Source organism: Acanthochromis polyacanthus, chromosome 8, assembly GCF_021347895.1.
Source record: "Acanthochromis polyacanthus isolate Apoly-LR-REF ecotype Palm Island chromosome 8, KAUST_Apoly_ChrSc, whole genome shotgun sequence".
NCBI lineage: Eukaryota > Metazoa > Chordata > Actinopteri > Pomacentridae > Acanthochromis > Acanthochromis polyacanthus.
In genome coordinates this window covers 4825045-4845522 of record NC_067120.1, presented here as the reverse complement: position 1 = coordinate 4845522, position 20478 = coordinate 4825045, and the positions used below count along the sequence as shown (strand labels likewise).

Below are 20478 nucleotides of genomic sequence, written 5' to 3'. Positions count from 1 at the left end.
CCAATAATTAGACCCAGATTGCAATGAGTTTACCTCTAAACTGAAATTTTCAATTTTTATAATGGTTTGGTTTTGTAAGGAAAGCTTTTGTTCAGTTTAATGCCATTTGATTGAGACTCCTACATGGTGAGATCAGTAAGAATGAAGTGAAAATGTCCTTTTTCTTTTAAAGAAAAGATTAACATTTTTCATTTCTTTACCAGGTCATGGTCTGGATCCATGGTGGGGGCTTCACTATTGGTTCAGCTTCAGTGTTTGATGGCTCTGCTCTCTCTGCTTATCAGGATGTGGTTGTGGTTCTGATCCAGTATCGTTTAGGGCTTTTGGGGTTTCTCAGGTAAAGAGACTCAAATGACTATTTTCAATGTGATTTGTGCCACATGGAAGCACAAATTCAAAGTTGATTCTGTTGCACCAGCTGGTGTAAATGTGATCTGTGAGACTCTAACTGTATGTTCCATCCAGCACTGGAGATGAACATGTATCAGGGAACTTTGGGCTGCTGGATCAGATAGAAGCTCTGAGGTGGGTCCAGCAGCACGTTCACAACTTTGGAGGAGACCCAGATTTAGTTACTATATTTGGAGAATCTGCTGGAGGAGTGAGTGTATCTCTCCTGGTAAGAATCAATCTGCAGAAAAAGTATTTTAAATATATGGTATTTTTTGGAAATTGTGCAGTTATGTCATTGCAAAGTCAATTCTACCTGTTTTAACAGCTCCTCTCACCATTGTCTGATGGCCTGTTCCACCATGCCATTGCTGAGAGTGGTACAGCTGCATTAGTTATGGTTATAACTGATAATCCTCTGCCAATGACACAGGTTAGTAAGCAGTGTGCTTATTATTTGTGTGTACAATATTGACTGTGTCATAACTATTTGCTTTACTAAATTCTTCACATTGATTCCTCACATCTGTCCTCAGATGGTTGCAAATGCATCTGGCTGTAGCATGGAAAGCACAGAGAAGATTGGGGATTGCATGAGAAACCTTGATATTGATACTATTGTGACTCTTGCAAAGGTGAGATACTGAATGGAAAACTAATATAGACTGATGAGACCAGATTAGTTGACTGTGAGCCTAAATTCCTCTTCAACATTTCTGTGAACTTTTCCCCTTTCATTAACTGTTTTCCTTCTGTTGTATTTTTTAACACATTTTGTTTTCTCAAGAATGAACAGTTGAGATATTCCATAAGTGTTGATGGACACTTCTTGAAGAAACCTGTGGATGAGCTGCTCCACAACCATGAACTCCTCACTGTGCCATTCATTACTGGTGTTAATGATGATGAAGGTGGATGGATACTTGCTCTTGTAAGTACAGAATTTTCAGTGAATGAAGAGCTTGCTGATCTCCAGATGATCAAGATTTAGATTTGCTTTGCTTCTGTTCGCATGTTGCATATTAAGATTTGCTCTGTCTTCCTTCAGGCATTCTGTCCTCCCAACTGGACAGAAGGAGTGGATCGTGAACATGTTGTTAACATCATGTCCATGTTCTCCCCTGATGTAAGACAGATGCTGCCTGATGTTATAATATGACCCTTCCTCAACATGCTCAAATTTCTCTGACACACGTGCTGTGAATTTTTTGAAGCCCGAAGATGCTTTCGAGAGAGATCTGATGATAGATGAATACATTGGAACTGGTGAAGACCGTGTGAAAAACAGAGATGGAATGACTGAGTTGATTGGGGATTTTATCTTTAACATTCCAGCCATTAAAACTGCTAATGCTCACAGAGGTAATTTTTATGCAAGATTCTGCAAATCTAAGAAACAATATTTAACATCAGCTGTCGCACATACTAAATTTCACACCTATTTGTCTACAAATAGATGCAGGTGCTGCTGTATACCTGTATGAGTACCAGCATCCTCCCTCATTCCTGCAGAAGAAAAGACCTAGCTTTGTTGGAAGTGACCATGCAGATGAAATCTTTTCAGTTTTAGGTTTCTGCTTCACAACTACTCATGTCAAAATAACTGGTAAGTGCAACAGACCACCAGATACATTGACTGTCTGTGTTTTCTGGAGTGCAAAATGTTTCACCAGACTATCATTACTTTAGAACCATGCACTGAAGAGGAGGAACAGTTGAGCAGAAAAGTGATGAGCTACTGGGGCAACTTTGCTCGCACAGGGTAGGAATTAGTGCTCATTATAAGTTATAGTATACATGGAAATACACAAACTGGTTTGTAACTTTTGCTGTGTGTGTGCAGGTCTCCTAATGGGGAGGGTCTTGCCCACTGGCCAAAATATGGAGCAGAAGAGGAGTATCTGGGAATTGGTTTGAAGGAGCAGGTAGTGGGTCGAGACCTGAAGAAGGATCGTTTTGTTTTCATGACTCAGACCCTCCCAGAGAAGATCCAACAACATGATGCCAACATAGAGCACAGCGAGTTATAAAACAGTGTCATGGTTTCACTCTATTTCATCAGGATTTTTTTTGCTACTTATAATTCACCATAACTTTTTTTGCCAAAAATCTCTTACCCATGCCAGGTGAAACATGTAAATGGAGAATGATTTTTCTCGTTCCAAGACTAAACTTGAAAATATGAGTGACAGTCACAGGGAACTAAAATTTAGAGGGTAAATACATTTTCCAGGAACATTAAATGCAGATCACCTCAGAGTTGTTAATATAGTTCATATCTGCTAACTGATATGGATTCTAATATTAGATGAACATTTTACATTGAAGAGGTTCATTTATTTTTTTAATGTGGTGTCCTAAAATAGCAGTCAAAGATGATGTCATCCTTTCAGGTGATAGTAACTGAAAACAGCTCTACTGTATTAAAATGTGAGACACATTTAAACTCTTGAAAAAAATAAAGAGATTTGACAAAGAGATTCCTTTCAGTTCTTTGCTACTGAAAAGAGCACTTAAACTAAAAAGCTCCCAGAAGTCTGATGTGAGCAGATCAAAAGGTCAAACTGAGGATGTGGCCTTTCAATGTGCACAAAGCAAGGTAGGTAAGACACTCAAATAGGAGAATGTATAAAACAAAGACACTTAAATATGAAATTTTATTCAATCAGTGATGCTGTAGCAGACATTTTCTTGGAAACCACACATAAAGTCAAAGGAAGCATCGTGATGTTGATGGTGCTGATTTACAGAACATCTGATATAGAGTGTATATTTGAACACATGATCCATAACGCCCTTCCAACACGTTATTTGTTTGACGATGATGGTCAGGTGGGTGGATGAAGGGATGCATGGATGATTTTTTTCTATGCATACGGAGATCATCGATACACTAGGTTAACAGAACATGTCCTGTTTTCACGTTCTGTCCTGACCATCCTGGTTGTTATTCATAAATTGATGAAAATGTCCTGGTTTTCATTGTTTTTCATTAGACCACTAAATGACCAAAAACTAAAGATATAGATACGTTTATGTGAGTGAGAGCTATTTTTGTTAAAGCTGGATTGTTAATATAGCAGAGGTATTTTGAGTTATTTAATTTTATTCTAATTTAGAAGAGACATTGTGTCTATCACTATTTCATTTGTTATTTTTGAAACTTGTCATAATAGAACATTTAGAGTAGCCTATCTGAATTTATATCTTTGGTTATAGATAGTATTTGGTAGTATAATAATTTTCTAGCCATACAGAAGAGACATATTTAAAATGTATTGAAATTATAAAGCATCTTTGAGTAAACTTCAAATATCATTTGAGCATTTCATTGCGGGGCGACTGTCCTGGTTTTTGGTAACCAAAATATGTGCACTCTAAAATACACCAAGATAAAATAAAAACAGCTAGGGTTCAAATCAAAATGGCAGCAGAGGCACGTTGTTCAATGAAACTTAGTAATCTGACTGTAGCTGCTATTGAAATCAGCTATACAATTTAAGTTCATTAATATATTTTTTAGTTTAAAACAGGAATAATTCAGTTAATAAAATATTTTTGTTTTATTTTATATAAATAAGAGGTCTTTATATAAAAAAGATTAAGAAATACGCATTGGTTAATATTGTTTAAAAGGGAACCTTGCTGTGGAACAAATGTTACCTTGTTGGGGTCGGGTAGTTTAGACACTGTAGCAATCTCAGCACACCTGTTAATGCTCTGAGTGCATGGGAGGACTGAAGAAGAGTACAATGCTTTCTTCTGGAAGTTTTCTCCCTTGTTTGGCAAATTAGAAGGTGGTTATTATTAAATTCTGAAGGCTATTTCGTTGACATTTTAGTGACATCGAGTAAATTTTTTTAAGTGATTCTTTTCACGGGGCGGCACAGTGCCATAGTGGTTAGCACTTTTGCCTTGCAGCAAGAAGATCCCCGGTTCAAATCCCGGCCTGGGCCTGGGATCTTACTGCATGGAGTTTGCATGTTCTCCCTGTGCATGCGTGGGCTTTCTTCGGGCACTCCGGCTTCCTCCCACAGTCCAAAAATATGCTGAGGTTATTGGCCGTAGGTGTGAATGTGAGTGTGATTGTGTGTCTGTATATGTAGCCCTGCGACAGACTGGTGACCTGTCCAGGGTGTCCCCTGCCTTCGACCGAGTCAGCTGGGATAGACTCCAATACCCCCCGTGACCCTAGTGAGGATAAAGTGGTGTATAGAGAATGGATGGATGGATGGATTCTTTTCACAATAAATAATTATGGAATTTGTAAAGCCATTATCACAAGGACCATAAAAACTATTAGTTTTTTTGTTTAAGTTCTAATAAAAACGCATGCAATATGTATCCCATGAACTTCAAAAGTCCCTCAATTGTATATTGACCATTGCATTTTTTTTAATTGTCATTTTCTGAATGTTGCTGAGACTTACATATTTGCATTCTTTAAAATTCAGTTATCATGACTTTTCACCACTGAGGCATGAGATCGGAAGTAACTAATTGTGTCTGTAAAAAAAGAACACTGCAGTCCGTGATTAAACTGGAGGGACACTGATAGAACATTAAATCACGCTCTTAATGCATCCATGCAAAAAGATTGCAATTAATTCCATTTTCTTCATGGCATTTGATAGCAATTTAATGCAATGTAAGTAAAACTGATTTTTTTTTTTTTAACTCAGTGGCTCTGTCTTTGTGCTCAGTGCAATGGTTTATAGATAAATGGGCTTTCCAGGCCAAAGAGGAGGGATTTTCTACCCTCCTGGGTGTGTGTAGCAGAATTTTTCAGATTATGCAATGCAGAGTTAGGATTAGTGGTTTCAGGTTTGTTGAGGTGCTTAAAATAATTTATTATCTGTCATGAGGCCATTAGACGCAGAGGTGTTGTCTCAGGATGTCAAGCGTTGATCAATGATGTTGTGTTTGCTTCTGATCTGAGAAACAAGTGAACCACGTGGTAGTTGAGGGCAGAAAAAAAACGCCTTGTTAGTGATCAGCTGTTGCTGTGGTGTAAAAGCTGTAGAATCACGTCACACCTTGAAAGCCGTCACCTCCTATGTGCAGCTCTGTCACGGTCAAAGTAACAAGGAAGCGTTTTATAAGCGGCAATCCCTGTTTGCAGCGTCCACACCAGGACGACCATGGAGCTCCGTGCACAGCAAACTTCCTGCTTTCTGATCTCCGTTTTATTTCTCGCTGTCACTGCGGAGCTGCAGGGTGAGTAAAGTCACTGATATGTACATTACACATCAGATGTAGATCAAGCGGTGCTATGTATGAGTAACTGCTGCATATTTAAAATAGGAATGAATGACTTCTTTCCCAGATGTCCCAACTTACACGTCCTCAGGTTTTGGGTTCCATCCAGGTCACCTCTTACCTATAAGCTCACTGTGTATAAAGGAGAAAGATAACAGAGACTCATAGCTGTACTGTTCAACTTGCTTATTCACAAAATTGATTGTAGACAAGAAAATTTCTCTAATTTTTTACACCACCTATTTCGAGTTAATTTGTCAACACACACAAGTTTGTATTCCAGTCGTTCAGTCTGTTGCTACAGTAATTTGAAGCAGGGTGTCTGTCAAAGGACCAGTTTAAATGAGTCAATGGGTGTGTTTTCCACGACAAATTTGACCTGTCAAAGGTTTTACATCAATAATGTATTCAATTAAGATTTCAGTGTATAATTCTAGACTTTTTCATGCTGTAGAGTCCAATGTGACTTAATTTATTGCTTGTTTTGTCCAACCGGCAGTCAAAGCATCTGAGGAATACATTTTTAGTAAAAAAGCAGAGAAAGTCACCAAGTCCTTGAACTTGAGAAAGATTTAAATAGCATGTGTTTGGTAGTTTACCTTAAGAAATGATTTACATATTTAATCTTTTAATAGAATTGTTCATTCACTGTGGTTTATTCTCTATCTGAAAAACAGATTTCTGATTTTTCAACTTGCTGCTCAGTTCGTGCAATCTTTCAATCTTTTTTTTTCACATGCTGATTTGAGCAGTTGTGAAAAGTAACTAAATACAGTATGTAAAAGCAGTTTACTTCAGTATTTCTATTCTCTGCTGCTTTACGCTTTTGTTCCACTGCATTCCAGAGTGCAACACTGGGTTGTGCTCATCCTGCTAGTGGAGGCTGTGATAAAGGCTTTGGGATACTGATCATAAAGGTCGAGGGTTTTAGACCCAGCACTGCCAAGTTGCTACCTGGAGCTGTTAGGCCTTGACTAAGGGTCAGAATATTATTATTATTAACAAGCTGGGATTTGCAAAGACTGCATTTTGTTGTACTTTGTCAGGGCTGGCCCGAGGACTTTGGTGGCCCGAAGCAAGATTTTTTTCTGTGGCCACAAAACATGCACAGGGCAACTACCAAATCACATGCACAGCTTGTAATTGGGTTAAAACACACATGCACATGATTAACAGGAAATATTTATTTTTTTAAAAATGTATCCCAGACTGGGACAAAATGCGAATCACACACTTATTGTGGTGTGGCCCCCTCTAGTGGATGTGGCTATAAACAACGGCATAGAGTGTTTATGCCAGCGGCCGGCCCTGTACTTTGTGCAATGACAATAAAGTTGAATCTTAATCTCTGATAAAGCAACACTTAGTTAAATATTAAACTAGTGGCCTCCTAACCTTTGTGACTTCTGATATCTTATTCCTGTCTAAATTCAAATTCAGTCAGGGCCACATTTCAGATATCTGAGTGGTTAAAAGCTCCACCAAACAGTGCCTTTTTTGGTTGATCTTCTCCCTCTTACCTTTTATCACATCTTTGCTACTTGCAATTGCGTTAGTCTGAAAGACCAAACAAATATTTAGGCTAAAATAATTTAACTGCATGTTTCTGCAAATACTTATGAATTGAAGTGAGATTTCTTATGCAGAATGTGTACTTGTAAAAGAGTATTTTGACACTGTTGTATCGATACTCTTACCTTGATACGTGACTGTAATCCAAGGGAAATGTTAATGCTAAAATTGTTGCACTTGTAACTCCCCTGCACACACCTGTGACTGTACAAACACAAGACATGACTTGACATGATATAACAAAAAGTGTTGCATATTTAGAGGAATTCTGGTGTAAGTATTGTATTGAATATTGAATCATTCATAAATTCTTGTTTCTTTTGTTGCCACCAATTGTGATGTGTTCATTTGTGATTCGGACTGAGTTGTAATATCCTGACAGCACCTGGAGTCCACACAAAGCTCGGGAGCCTGAGAGGTGAGTATGTGAGTGTAAAGGGCAAAGAGACCGGAGTCCATGCCTTCCTGGGTGTCCCATTTGCCAAGCCACCCATAGGTCCATCCCTGAGACTGGCTCCACCTCAGCCTGTAGAGGGATGGAAAGGAGTGAGAGACGCCACCAAGCAGCCACCCATGTAAGACACATATGCTGCAGTGTTTGGATGCCACACCTGGAGGAATTATGTCCAATATTTATTGATTAAATACGTCTTTTTCAGGTGTATTCAAAATGTAAAGATGACTGTGGATCTTCTTGAAGCGACTGATGTTGAGATGACAGATATTCCAGACATTTCAGAAGACTGTCTTTACCTCAATATTTACACTCCTGCAAACAGAGCTCAAGATGCCAAGCTTCCAGTAAGAACCCTCTCCTGCACATCCCAAATGATGCCAATATTTAGATCCAGATTTCAATGAGCTCCACCTCTAGACTCATTTTACAGGGAAAGTCTTTGTTCAGTTTCATGTCACTGGACTGAAACTCCTATGTGGTGAGAGCAGCAGGAATGAAGTAAAAGTGTGTCATGGATCGGGTCAGAGACTCAAATACAGAATGACAAAAACACATAAAGACAGGAATGTTAGCAGTAATACATTTATTCACAGTGTTTACTGGCTATCCGCTACTTTTCAGATACGCTTGCGTCATAGTTTCGTATCTTCATTGACACGCATGCGCCACACGCGGCAACGAAGTTAGTGACCCTACTGTCCCTGTTGCAGCAAAATCTCCTTCTTCTCAATCACCACCGAGTTTAACAAACAATTATCGAGGACACATTACAGCACTTTATTTACCTCCCGGCTTTGTCTCTGTTTGCAAGTTTCGCCGCAAGTGCGCATGCCCAGTTTTTTCTTCTGTTTGCGCGTGTTTCCGTCATATCGTTACAGCGCCCCTAGAGGTCTGGCATGTGTTTTACAGCGTTTCCATGAGTATCGATTGCATTCATGTAGACGCATACATTTTCTGAGACGCCTTCGTCTTTATGGCGATCGTTTTTGAAACTGTTAAGCGTTTTGTCTTCGTGTGGATGGGGCCTAAATGAGCAGATAAAGACCTGAGTTGACAATCTGGAGGAGCAGGACCACGACTCCCCCCTGAAGGTGTGTTCACTCAGGTGATAATTCAGTGGTCTGCACCTGTCCACATTCCATCTGCACAACCTTGCTCATGCACACCTGAGGAAAAGGAAAACAGAGAGCGGGGGAAAGGAAAAGAGGGAAAGGATGCCACTAACCTGAGCTGGAGGTGGAGAGTGTGACAAAATGTCTGTTTGATTTAAAGAAAAGATGAACCTCTTTCCTTTCTTTACCAGGTCATGTTCTGAAACAGGCAGGCAGGAAAGATCACAGACTGTGGTAGAGAGAGAAGCAAGTTAACCAGACATGATAACATGAGAATTTAAATGGTCAATGGTCTGAGTTGACTCATGGAGTAGCAGGACCACCACTCCCCCCTGCAGGTGTGTTCACTCAGGTGATACTTCAGTGGTCTGCACCTGTCCGCATTCCATCTGCACAGCCTTGCTCATGAACACCTGAGGAAAAGGAAAACAGAGTGGGGTTGAAGGAGAACAGGCAAAAGCTGCCACTAACCAGAGCTGGAGGTGGAGAGTGTGACAAAATGTCTGTTTGATTTAAAGAAAAGATGAACCTCTTTCCTTTCTTTACCAGGTCATGTTCTGGATCCATGGTGGGGGCTTCATTATGGGTTCAGCTTCAATGGGTGATGGCTCTAGTTTGGCTGCTTATCAGGATGTGGTTGTGGTTCTGATCCAGTATCGTCTGGGACTTCTGGGCTTTCTCAGGTAAACAGTCTCAAGTAACCAAGCAAAGTTAATACATACTGTGGTTATGTTTTGATGAGTTTTTTTGCCACATGGAAGGACAAATTCTAAGTTGATTCTGTTGCACCAGCTGGTGTAAATATGGTCTGTGAGACTCTGACTGTATATTCCATCCAGCACTGGAGATGAACATGTATCAGGGAACTTTGGGATGCTGGATCAGATAGAAGCTCTGAGGTGGGTCCAGCAGCACATTCACAACTTTGGAGGAGACCCAGATTTAGTTACTATTTCTGGGGTATCTGCTGGTGGAATGAGTGTATCTCTCCTGGTGAGAATCAATCTACAGATAAAGTACTTCAGATATACATAACTTTTTGTAAATTGTGCAGTTATTTCATTGCAAATTCAATTCTACTTTTTTTTAACAGCTGCTCTCACCATTGTCTGATGGCCTGTTCCACCATGCCATTGCTGAGAGTGGTACGGCTGCAATGGAATCATTTGTGTCAAATAATCCTTTGCCAATGACACAGGTTAATAAGCAGTGTGCTTTTTATTTGTGTGTTCAATATTGACAGAGTCATAACTATTTGTTTCACTAAATTCTTGACATTAAACCCTGACATCTGTCCTCAGATGGCTGCTAATGCATCTGGCTGTAGCATGGAAAGCACAGAGAAGATTGGGGATTGCATGAGAAACCTTGATATTGATACTATTGTGGCTCTTGCGGAGGTGAGATACTGAATGGAAAACTAATATAGACTGATGAGACCAGATTAGTTGACTGTGAGCCCAGGGGCGTCACTAGGTTTTTAGGACAGGGGGGGCTTAGCCCCCAGGAGATGCACAGGATGTGAGCGAACATTTAATTTTACAGCTAACAAAAACTGAGAAATTGCTTTTCCACATTAAGATTTAGATTTATTCAGAGATACTTTACTGTGTAAATGTTTTACACCACAGTGGCCATGACTTTTGCTCACAACACAATAACTCAGAGCTGCCAAGTTGTGACCAGACCTCAGAGTGACATTTGTTTTGTGCAGGATGCTGATGGGGGTCTGGGGGTCCTCCCCCAGAAAATTTTGAAAATTACTGATCCTATTTCCTGCATTCTGGTATATTTTATGAACATTTTGTTAACATCTTATTATAGAGGGATAATAAAAAACAACATTGAACTAAAAAAAGGCACAAAAAAAAACTGCAATGGCAGGCAGTATTGAAAATAGTTCTTCATGTAAAATATGGATGAAAGTTCTGTGGCTGGATGAGCACAACACATTTCAGTATTTTCCATAAATATCTGCAGAACTGAAATAACTCCAGCAACCACTTTGTAACATTTGTCTTGGAGGATTCTAATGCACAACAGCTTCAATTTGACCACATCAGCAACTAAACAATAAAAAGTGCTTAAGCAAAAACAAAACATCTTTATAACTTAAATTATCTGTTCACTGAACAGAATTACAATCACACACTAAACTCTGTCCCACAGGAGCAGGATGACATGGACTAAAATCAGGACTAAACCAGATCTGACTTCACAGGAGCAGGGTATCATGGACTAAACCCAGGACTAAATGAATGAATAACTTATTAACGAGGCCCAAAGATAAATAATATAGACTGTCAACTCAGAATAAATGGCACAATTGTAAACAGGAACAGGAAAAGAACAGGGAAAAATGAATTTTTGTGAGCCATGTTGTACTCCCTTATGGCCTTTTTTGAAGCCTTGATGATCTCTGGGGTGGGTTCCCATTTATTGCATGGCTCCAAACCAGCCATTTTAATAGTCATAATAGAGGAGAGTGTTCCCTCTAGAGCCATAGTGTTCCTGGTCTTAGTCTTCTTCAGTCCAACCAGTGAAAACAGAGTCATATTAGGTCCAAAACTAGCAAAATTATTTATTTATTTATGTTGTATATTTGGCTTATATATCTCTCTCTTGGGTTTTCTCCGGGTACTCCGGCTTCCTCCCACAGTCCAAAAATATGCTGAGGTTAATTGAGTACTCTAAATTGTCCATAGGTGTGAATGCGAGTGTGAGTGTTTGTCTGTGTATGTAGCCCTGTGACAGACTGGCGACCTGTCCAGGGTGTCCCCTGCCTTCGCCCGAGTCAGCTGGGATAGGCTCCAGCACCCCCCGCGACCCTAATGAGGATAAAGCGGTGTATAGAGGATGGATGGATGGATGGATCTCTCTCTTGGCTATCTCCACTTTCCAATCATTACTCTAATAAATAAAAGCTCAAGTTAAATAAGTCTTATATGGTGCACCTGGACTGAAATGTTTCATATTTCATATTCATATCAAGTTCCATAAAAATCCAAGACTGTCTGCATCACAAATGACTCTCTCCTGTAAAATCCTTTAGACTCACCTTTCCAGTAGAGGTTTCTCCCCTCTCACTCTCTCTGCTCCTCTGCCCTGAATCCTACAGGTCAATAGGGGTGGTGGAGTGATTATTATTATTATTATTATTATTATCATTATCATCATCATCATCATCATCATTATTCACATAATCATACGTGAATGAGCTCAGCTCCTGTTTCACTGTGTGTATCTGATGCTCCAGAAGGAAGTCACCCCAAAGATAGTATATGGTTAAAAAAAATAAACAAGAGTGCACACAACCAGAATCTTCACAGTGCATTTCAGACTAACTAGCTAGCTAAGTAGCAGCATTCTTTTAGAACTGAAATGTAACTTCTGACCGCAGAACAACAAAGTTAAGACGTGCACAGAGATACAGCAGCGTCTCACACTGCCTCCTTTACAGGGACTCTCTCCTACAGAGTGAACAAGCCAGGTTTTTATTTGTCAAACCGGGAGCATTTGGTTCATTAATTACATGGGACTTTCTGCTGTTAGCTGGGAGGCTGGAGCTAACTTATTGTTACTATCAGCAGTGATGAATACTTACTCTCCTGAAAACATTTCGCATATCCATTCATGTTCACGTTCTTCTCCTAACGCTGCTCTAGTCGGTTCTGTGTGCTCCTCCCGGTAAACACATGCTGGAGGTACGAGCAGCCTAGGTTGCAGGGAAAACGTGGACTGGATTTCAGTGATGTGGGCGTGCTCCATATGAACAAGTGGAATGGACTGCATAACGACGCACTGACTCTGACTCTCTACCTTCCGTTATGAAGTGAAGAGAAACTAAGATTTATGATCGTATCTAAGTTAAAAATGACTGGTTATGTGATTATGTATTTAAACTCGTATTCTGGACACATTATATGGAACTTTTTGGCACTAGTTTTGTAAAAAAAAAAAAAAAAAATTAAATAAATGAACATAAAATTATTTAGGGGGGCTTCAGCCCCCCTAAATAATTTTTTTAGCTGTTTTCATTCTGTTTTAACTTTTATACATTTTCTTCTCTCAAGAATGAACAACTGAGATATCCTATAAGTGTTGATGGACACTTCTTGAAGAAACCTGCGGATGAGCTGCTCCACAACCATGAACTCCTCACTGTGCCATTCATTACTGGTTTTAATGATGATGAAGGTGGATGGATACTTGCTCGTGTGAGTCCAGAATTTTGAGTGAATGAAGAGCTTGCTGATCTCCAGATGATCAAGATTTAGATTTGCTTTGCTTGTGTTCACATGTTACATTTTAAGAGTTGCTCTGTCTTCCTTCAGGCATTCTGTCCTCCCAACTGGACAGAAGGAGTGGATCGTGAGTACGTGGTGAACTTCATGTCCATGTTCTACCCTGATGTAAGACAGATGCTGATTGATGTTATAATACAACTCTTCCTCAACATGTGCAAGCTTCTCTGACAGATGTGTTGTTCATTTTTTGAAGCCCGAAGATGCTTTCAAGAGAGATCTGATGATAGATGAATACATTGGAACTGGTGAAGACCGCGTGAAAAACAGAGACGGACTGACTGAGTTTATTGGGGATTTTATCTTTAACATTCCAGCCATTAAAACTGCTAATGCTCACAGAGGTATTTTTTATGCAAGATTCTACAAATCTAAGAAACAGTATTTAACATCAGCTGTCACATGTGATATCCCACCTATTTCTTTATTAATAGATGCAGGTGCTGCTTTATACCTGTATGAGTACCAGCATCCTCCCTCATTTCTGCAGAAGAAAAGGCCTAGCTTTGTTGGAACTGACCACGCAGATGAAATCTTTGCGGTGTTCGGATTGTGCTTCACAACTGCGCATGTGAAATTACTTGGTAAGTGCAACCGACCACCAGATACCTTGGCTGTCTTTGTATCTTCCGGAGTTCAAAATGTTTTACCAGCTTATGATCACTTTAGAATCATGCACTGAAGAGGAGGAACAGTTGTGCCGAACAGTGATGAGCTACTGGGGCAACTTTGCTCGCACAGGGTAGGAATTACTGCTCATTATAAGTTATAGTTTACATGGAAATAACACAAACTGGCTTGTAACTTTTGCTGTGTGTATGTTTAGGTCTCCTAATGGGGAGGGTCTTGCCCACTGGCCAAAATATGGAGCAGAAGAGGAGTATCTGGGAATTGGTTTGAAGGAGCAGGTAGTTGGTCGAGACCTGAAGAAGGATCATTTTGTTTTTATGACTCAGACCCTCCCAGAGAAGATCCAACAACATAAAGACAATATGGAGAAGGGTAAGTAATGCTCATCTTATTTCTTCACACATTGATATCGCAGACAACACTCACATTCAGCATTAGATGTCGACATGACTACACCGAAAATGAGTACTTTGTCGAATCGAGTAATGTTTCTGTTTAACTTTCAAGTGTGAATCGAACCTTCACATGAACAGATAGACAGTCACAAGCAGCAGTTCTTTGAGTCATGTGAAGAATTTTTTTTACATTTCAGCATCATTATTTGTCGGAAAATATCACAGAGATGCTCTCGACACACCTTTGTTCCACAATTTTCTCTCTGGGGTGTGATTAAACAAAACAACCAGGACTTCATCAATGTACTTTATGTTTCAGAGAATGACAGGAAACTATCCATCTTCCCTTTCAAAGTAATCCCTCCTGCAGTTCACTAGCAAGGACCACATCATTGATTTGAAGCTTGATTGTTTATTGGATGCAGCGGATCATTATGTTGGTGATGAGCTGATGCGGTATCGTTTCCTCCATACGTGAGTCTTGGTCTGAGATCAGCAGCGACTTCTGGGCTGTTGAATCATCTCGGAAAAGGAGAAGACAGGAAAAGTAGGCAGAAATATAGGGAGGGTAGGTAGGGCATGAGAAGCAAGAACTTACAAGTGGGAATGGCAGAGAGGTGTGTAGGCATACGACTGGAAGGGGGTGATTGGGGTGTCCTGTTACTCCTGAACCTGTGTTCTATGTAATTTTCACCCAATTTCATGTTTTCCATGAAAACTCATTTTATTCATGTGCTAATGTAATTGCACAAGGGTTTTCTAATCAATTAGCCTTTCAACACCATTAGCTAACACAATGTAGCATTAGAACACAGGAGTGATGTTGCTGGAAATGGATCTCTGTATCACTATGAAGATATTCCATTTAAAATCAGCTCTTTCCAGATAGAATAGTCATTTACCACATTATAAGTGTCTGGACTGTATTTCTGATTAATTTATCGTTATCTTCAGTAAAAAAAAAAAAAAAAGAAAAGCTTTTTTTCAAAAATGGGCACACTTCTAAGTGACACCAAACTTTTGAGTGGTCGTTTAAATGACCACAATCAACTTTCATATAAACATAAAGGTACCGCTTAAAACTGTATGATTCTGACTGAGTTGTAATATCCCGACAGCACCTGAAGTCCACACAAAGCTCGGGAGCCTGAGAGGTGAGTATGTGAGTGTAAAGGGCAAAGAGACCGGAGTCCATGCCTTCCTGGGTGTCCCATTTGCCAAGTCACCCATAGGTCCTTCCCTGAGACTGGCTCCACCTCAGCCTGTAGAGGGATGGAAAGGAGTGAGAGACGCCACCAAGCAGCCACCCATGTAAGACACACGTGCTGCAGTGTTTGGATGCCACACTTGGAGGAATTATGTCCAATATTTATTGATCAAAAATGTCTGTTTCAGGTGTATTCAAAATGTAAAGATTACTCTGGATCTTCTTGAAATGATTGGTGCTGAGATGGCAGATGTCCCAGACATTTCAGAAGACTGTCTTTACCTCAACATTTACACTCCTGCAAACAGAGCTCAAGATGCCAAGCTTCCAGTAAGAACTCTTTGCTGCAGATCCCAAATGATGCCAATATTTAGATCCAGATTTCAATGAGCTCTGACTCTAAACTTAGTTTTGAGTTAAGTCTTTGTTCAGTTTAATGTCTCTTGATTGAGACTAGTATGTGATGAGTTGTGTAGGAAAGAAGTACAAATGTCATTTTTTTGCTTGAAAGAAGAAATCTGTACATTGTAATTTTTTATTTTTTTTTACCAGATCATGGTCTTCATCCATGGTGGTAGCTTTACTATGGGGTCAGCTTCAATGTATGATGGCTCTGCTCTGGCTGCTTACCAGGATGTAGTTGTGGTTCTGATCCAGTACCGCTTGGGACTTCTGGGTTTTCTCAGGTAACCAGACTCAAGTTGCAAAGTATGCACAATTGAGTCAGTTGTGATGTTTAAATACACTTGCAACAGTTTCCAATGACATCTATAACTACATTTTCTGTGATGGAATCACTGAAACCCATGTGTCATAACAAAAAAAACTCAAGTGGCATCTTAAGGATCAACTGTTGTTCGCTGCTGAACACATGATCAAAAGCAAGGCCTTCTGGAGGAAAGTTCTTTTGTCAGATGAAAGAAAAATTGAGCTATTTGGCTAGCCTAGCCGCGCTAGACAACCCACGGCAACGAATTTAATTCTCTGCCAGGGTGGGTCTAGTTACCCTCCATAAGGCTCGAGGCTGGATTCTCCTAAAACTGGCCGGACCAATCACCATGAAGTGTAGAGTCAGAAGGCGGGCGTAACTAAGTGACGACAGAAGCGCGACGATTCTGACAGAAACAACCGGCGCACAATAAACAGTTATCTTTCGACTTGGCTTTGGCCACAGCCCTTAAAGATTTGAAGCTAAAATTCAACTTGAAAGATAAACAAAGGACGGCACTGAAGTGTTTCATTGAGAAGAAAGACGTATTTGGACTTATGCCGATGGGATATGGCAAATCCTTAATATACCAGTTGGCTCCGCTGGTTGGGAAGCTAATGGGACTTAGCTACAATCCGTCGGCACTCTAGGAACTCCGTCAGCCTATTCGTTGCGCTGATTGGTTGTATACCTACCCAATTGCTGCAGAGTGATTTGAAAGACAACCTTTTAGCCCGCCTCCCTCCCTGTCGAGCGGCCCTAGACCCTTGTGCCTAGATTAGAACATGGGTCTAGCGCGGCTAGGCTACTATTTGGCCACAATGACCAGAAATATGTTTTGAAGAGAGAAGACGAGGACCATCATCCCTGGAAAGCAAACCTACCATCAAACATGGGGTTTTCAATATTCTGCTGTGGGGTTTTTTTGGTGTCAGTGGAGCTGGTGCTATACACAAAGTAAATGGATTAATGAACAAACAGAACTATCTACACATTTATCAGGAAAACCTAAAGTCAACAGCCAGAAAGTTGAGTTTTGGATGTAGTTTGGTGTTCCAATCAGACAACAACCAACACCACATGTCAAAAGTGGAAAGGAAATGCCTGAATCAGGCTGGAGTTTAGGTTTGAGACCGACCTGCCCAAAGTCCTGACTTAATCCTCATCAAGAACCTGTGGACTGTAATAGAGAAAGAAGTCTGTTATAAAGCCAATACATTTAGTTTAACTGTTCCAATTTTGTCAAGAGGAGTGGTTTTTATCTGACTCCCAGAAGACCTATGATAAATCTTGAAATGAACCAAAGTTTGTGATTGTTTTTAGTGACAAAGATGCTTGTGTTTAAAGCATTCCATAATCGGTCAAAACTTCTATGAGTATGTGATCTTTGTAACATCGGAACAAAAAATATCAAAGTTGACTCAGTTTTACTAACTAGTGTAAATGTGATCTGATGGATTCTAACTCTGTATTCCATCCAGCACTGGAGATGAACATGTATCAGGGAACTTTGGGCTGCTGGATCAGATAGAAGCTCTGAGGTGGGTCCAGCAGCACATTCACAACTTTGGAGGAGACCCAGATTTAGTTACCATATTTGGAGAGTCAGCTGGAGGAGTGAGCGTATCTCTCCTGGTAAGAATTGATCTGCAGATAAAGTACTTTACTTACACTGTCTTTTTGTTTTGTTTTTAACAGATTGTGTGGTTATGTCATTGTAAGTTAATTCTGTTTTAACAGCTCCTCTCACCATTGTCTGATGGCCTGTTCCATCGTGCCATTGCTCAGAGTGGTACAGCTGCAATGGATTCACTTGTGTCAAATAATCCTCTGCCAGCGGCGCAGGTTAATGATCAGTGTGCTTATTTTTTTATTTGTACAATATTGAGAATTTCACAACATATTTGTTATCCTAAATTGTTGCCATTGTTCCCTCACATCTGTCCTCAGATGGTTGCTAATGCATCTGGATGTAGCATCGAAAGCACAAAGAAGATTGCAGATTGCATGAGAAACCTTGATATTGCTCCTATAGTGGCTGTTGCAGAGGTGAGATACTGAGTGGAAAACTAATATAGACTGCTGAGAACAGATTACTTGAAAATGAGCCTGAAGGCTTCTGTAGCATTTCTGTGAACTGACTATTTTTCTCTGTCACAACTGTTCATTCTCTCTAGAATCCACAATTGAGATATCCCATAAGTGCTGATGGACACTTCTTGAAGAAACCTGCAGATGAGCTGCTTCGTAAACATGAACTCCTCACTGTGCCATTCATGACTGGTGTTAATAATGATGAAGGGGGATGGATGCTTCCTCATGTAAGTACAGAAGTTTGAGTGAAAAAGAATATACTGATCTCCAGAAGATAAAATGTTGTTTTTGCTTTGCTGTTCTGTCTTCCTTTAGTTCTTTTTTCCTCCAAACTGGACAGAAGGAGTAGATCAGGAGCATGTTGTGAACGTGATATCTTTCCTCTACTCTGATGTAAGACAGACACAGTCTGATGTTAAAATATGACTCTTCCTCAACATATTCAAGCTTCTTTGACAGATGTGTTGTTCGTTTTTTGAAGCCCAAAGATGCTTTCAAGAGAGATCTGATGATGAAGGAGTATTTTGGAACTGGTGAAGACCGTGTGAAAAACAGAGACGGATTGATTGAAATAACTGGGGATGTTTCATTTAACATTCCAGCCATTAAAGTTGCTAATGCTCACAGAGGTGATTTTTAGACACAGTTATACAAATCTAAGAAGCATTATTTAATGTTTAGTGTCACTCACTTTGACGAACACATATCACACCTATTTGTCCACTCATAGATGCAGGTGCTGCTGTATACCTGTATGAGTACCAGCATCCTCCCTCATTCCTGCAGAAGAAAAGACCTAGCTTTGTTGGAAGTGACCATGGAGATGAACTGTTTACGGTGCTCGGATTCTGCTTCACAACTAGTCATGTCAAATTAACTGGTAAGTGCAACTAACCGCCAGATACATTGACTGTGTTTTCTGGAGTGCAAAATGTTTCACCAGATTATCATCATTTTAGAATCATGCACTGAAGAGGAGAAACAGTTGTGCAGAACTGTGATGAGCTACTGGGGCAACTTTGCTCGCACAGGGTAGGAATTAGTGCTCATTATAATTTACAGTGCCTTTCAAAAGTGTGTACCCCCCTTGGAAATTTTCCACTTTTATTGTCTTTCAGCATTTAGTCATGATCAATATGATTTGACTTTTTTGAGAAGAATTTACAGACAACTCGTGTCAAAGTTAAAACACGTCTATAAAACAATGTCAATTAATTAAAATCTAAAATGTAAATGAAGTGATTGCACAAGCAGTCATCCCTTTAAAGTCACTCGATTCGTTTAACACAGGGGCAGCCAATTGTGTGACTTGTGTAACAATAGGTGCACCAATTGTCACACAAATCACACAATTAGTGAAACAGAGATTATGTCAGAGCAGTGAATGAGTCTCGAGTGATTGTAATATAAAGACACCTGCATCTGGAAGGTCCTGCATCTGGAAGCCACTTTGAAAAGGATATTTAAAATCATTAGTCAAGGGATGTGTACAATAAAATTTTCAAGTCACCGAATATTCCTGATCTGTCCAGGCGTCCCCTGTCTTCTCCCTCAGTCAGCTGGGGTAGACTCAAGCTCCCCTGCGACCCTAATGGCGGTTCAGCAGTGTATTGATAGAGTATAGTTAAATCCATCACTAGGGAGGAGAAAGAATATGGCACTATCCTCAAAAACTGAGTGACTGTGGAAGATGGGGGCTAGCAAAGGAGGCTACTAAGACACCTATGAAGGAGACACAAGTTTTAGCAGCTGAGATGGGAGAGACTGTGTGTACAACAGCTGTTGCCTGTTCTTGACTAGTTATAACCTAATGGGGAAAGTATCAAAGAGAAAGCTCCTGTTGAAAAAAGCTCACATTACGTTTTGACTTAGGTTTACCAAAAGGCATGTGGGAGACTCTGAAGTCAACTTGAAGAAGGTTCTTTTGTCTTATAAAAATAAACAAAGTTTAGGTTTTTGGCCACCTGACGAGACACCAAACGCTGCACATCATCACAAACACATCATCTTCAAAAGTCCTCGATAAACTACAGTATATCCAGAACTCTACTGCCCACCTCCTCACCCACTCCCGTTCCTGTGAACACATCACCCCTGTCCTCCAAAACCTCCACTGGCTTCCTATCCCACAATGCAGTCAGTTGCTGACCCACAAAGTCCTCCTTAACCAAGCCCCCCCCATACCTGAGAGACCTGCCTCATGATTTGTTTTATGATGTTCCATTATTTTTAATGTTTGCTGATTTTACATGTAAAGTGTCTTTGAGTGTTCTAAAAAGCGCTGCACAAATAAAATGTATTATTATTATTGTACGGTTAGGGTTGTAACTCTTTCAGAGGACTCGGTTT

General features: G+C 40.1%; 1 protein-coding gene and 1 long non-coding RNA gene across 20 annotated transcripts in view; one reads left to right on the top strand and one right to left on the bottom strand.

The window, feature by feature from the left end:
- The window catches only part of LOC127535076 (uncharacterized), a 37989-nt gene extending 35510 nt beyond the window's left edge, over positions 1-2479 (bottom strand). Inside the window, exon 1 of the long non-coding RNA XR_007943726.1 lies at positions 2331-2479. This is a non-coding gene — a long non-coding RNA (uncharacterized LOC127535076). The remainder of the gene's footprint in view (positions 1-2330) is intronic.
- ces2b (carboxylesterase 2b) overlaps positions 1-20478 on the top strand; it is a 150099-nt gene that overhangs the window by 120063 nt on the left and 9558 nt on the right. For 2 of the 19 annotated variants that reach the window (XM_051951979.1, XM_051951976.1), the window contains exons 42-63: positions 7881-8022; positions 9340-9473; positions 9630-9783; positions 9884-9988; positions 10092-10190; positions 12864-13007; positions 13125-13202; positions 13291-13438; positions 13529-13678; positions 13764-13836; positions 13921-14096; positions 15238-15430; positions 15515-15656; positions 15879-16012; positions 17517-17670; positions 17776-17880; positions 17986-18084; positions 18213-18356; positions 18445-18522; positions 18611-18758; positions 18860-19009; positions 19089-19161. In XM_051951979.1, the coding sequence (XP_051807939.1) occupies positions 7881-8022; positions 9340-9473; positions 9630-9783; positions 9884-9988; positions 10092-10190; positions 12864-13007; positions 13125-13202; positions 13291-13438; positions 13529-13678; positions 13764-13836; positions 13921-14096; positions 15238-15430; positions 15515-15656; positions 15879-16012; positions 17517-17670; positions 17776-17880; positions 17986-18084; positions 18213-18356; positions 18445-18522; positions 18611-18758; positions 18860-19009; positions 19089-19161 (2823 nt within the window). Of the gene's footprint in view, positions 1-203; positions 338-465; positions 620-718; positions 824-926; positions 1026-1177; positions 1322-1438; positions 1517-1604; positions 1753-1846; positions 1997-2079; positions 2153-2233; positions 2869-7880; positions 8023-9339; positions 9474-9629; positions 9784-9883; positions 9989-10091; positions 10191-12863; positions 13008-13124; positions 13203-13290; positions 13439-13528; positions 13679-13763; positions 13837-13920; positions 14097-15237; positions 15431-15514; positions 15657-15878; positions 16013-17516; positions 17671-17775; positions 17881-17985; positions 18085-18212; positions 18357-18444; positions 18523-18610; positions 18759-18859; positions 19010-19088; positions 19162-20478 lie in introns of those variants that run through there. The other 17 variants (XM_051951985.1, XM_051951981.1, XM_051951994.1 and 14 more) reach the window with 15 other exon arrangements.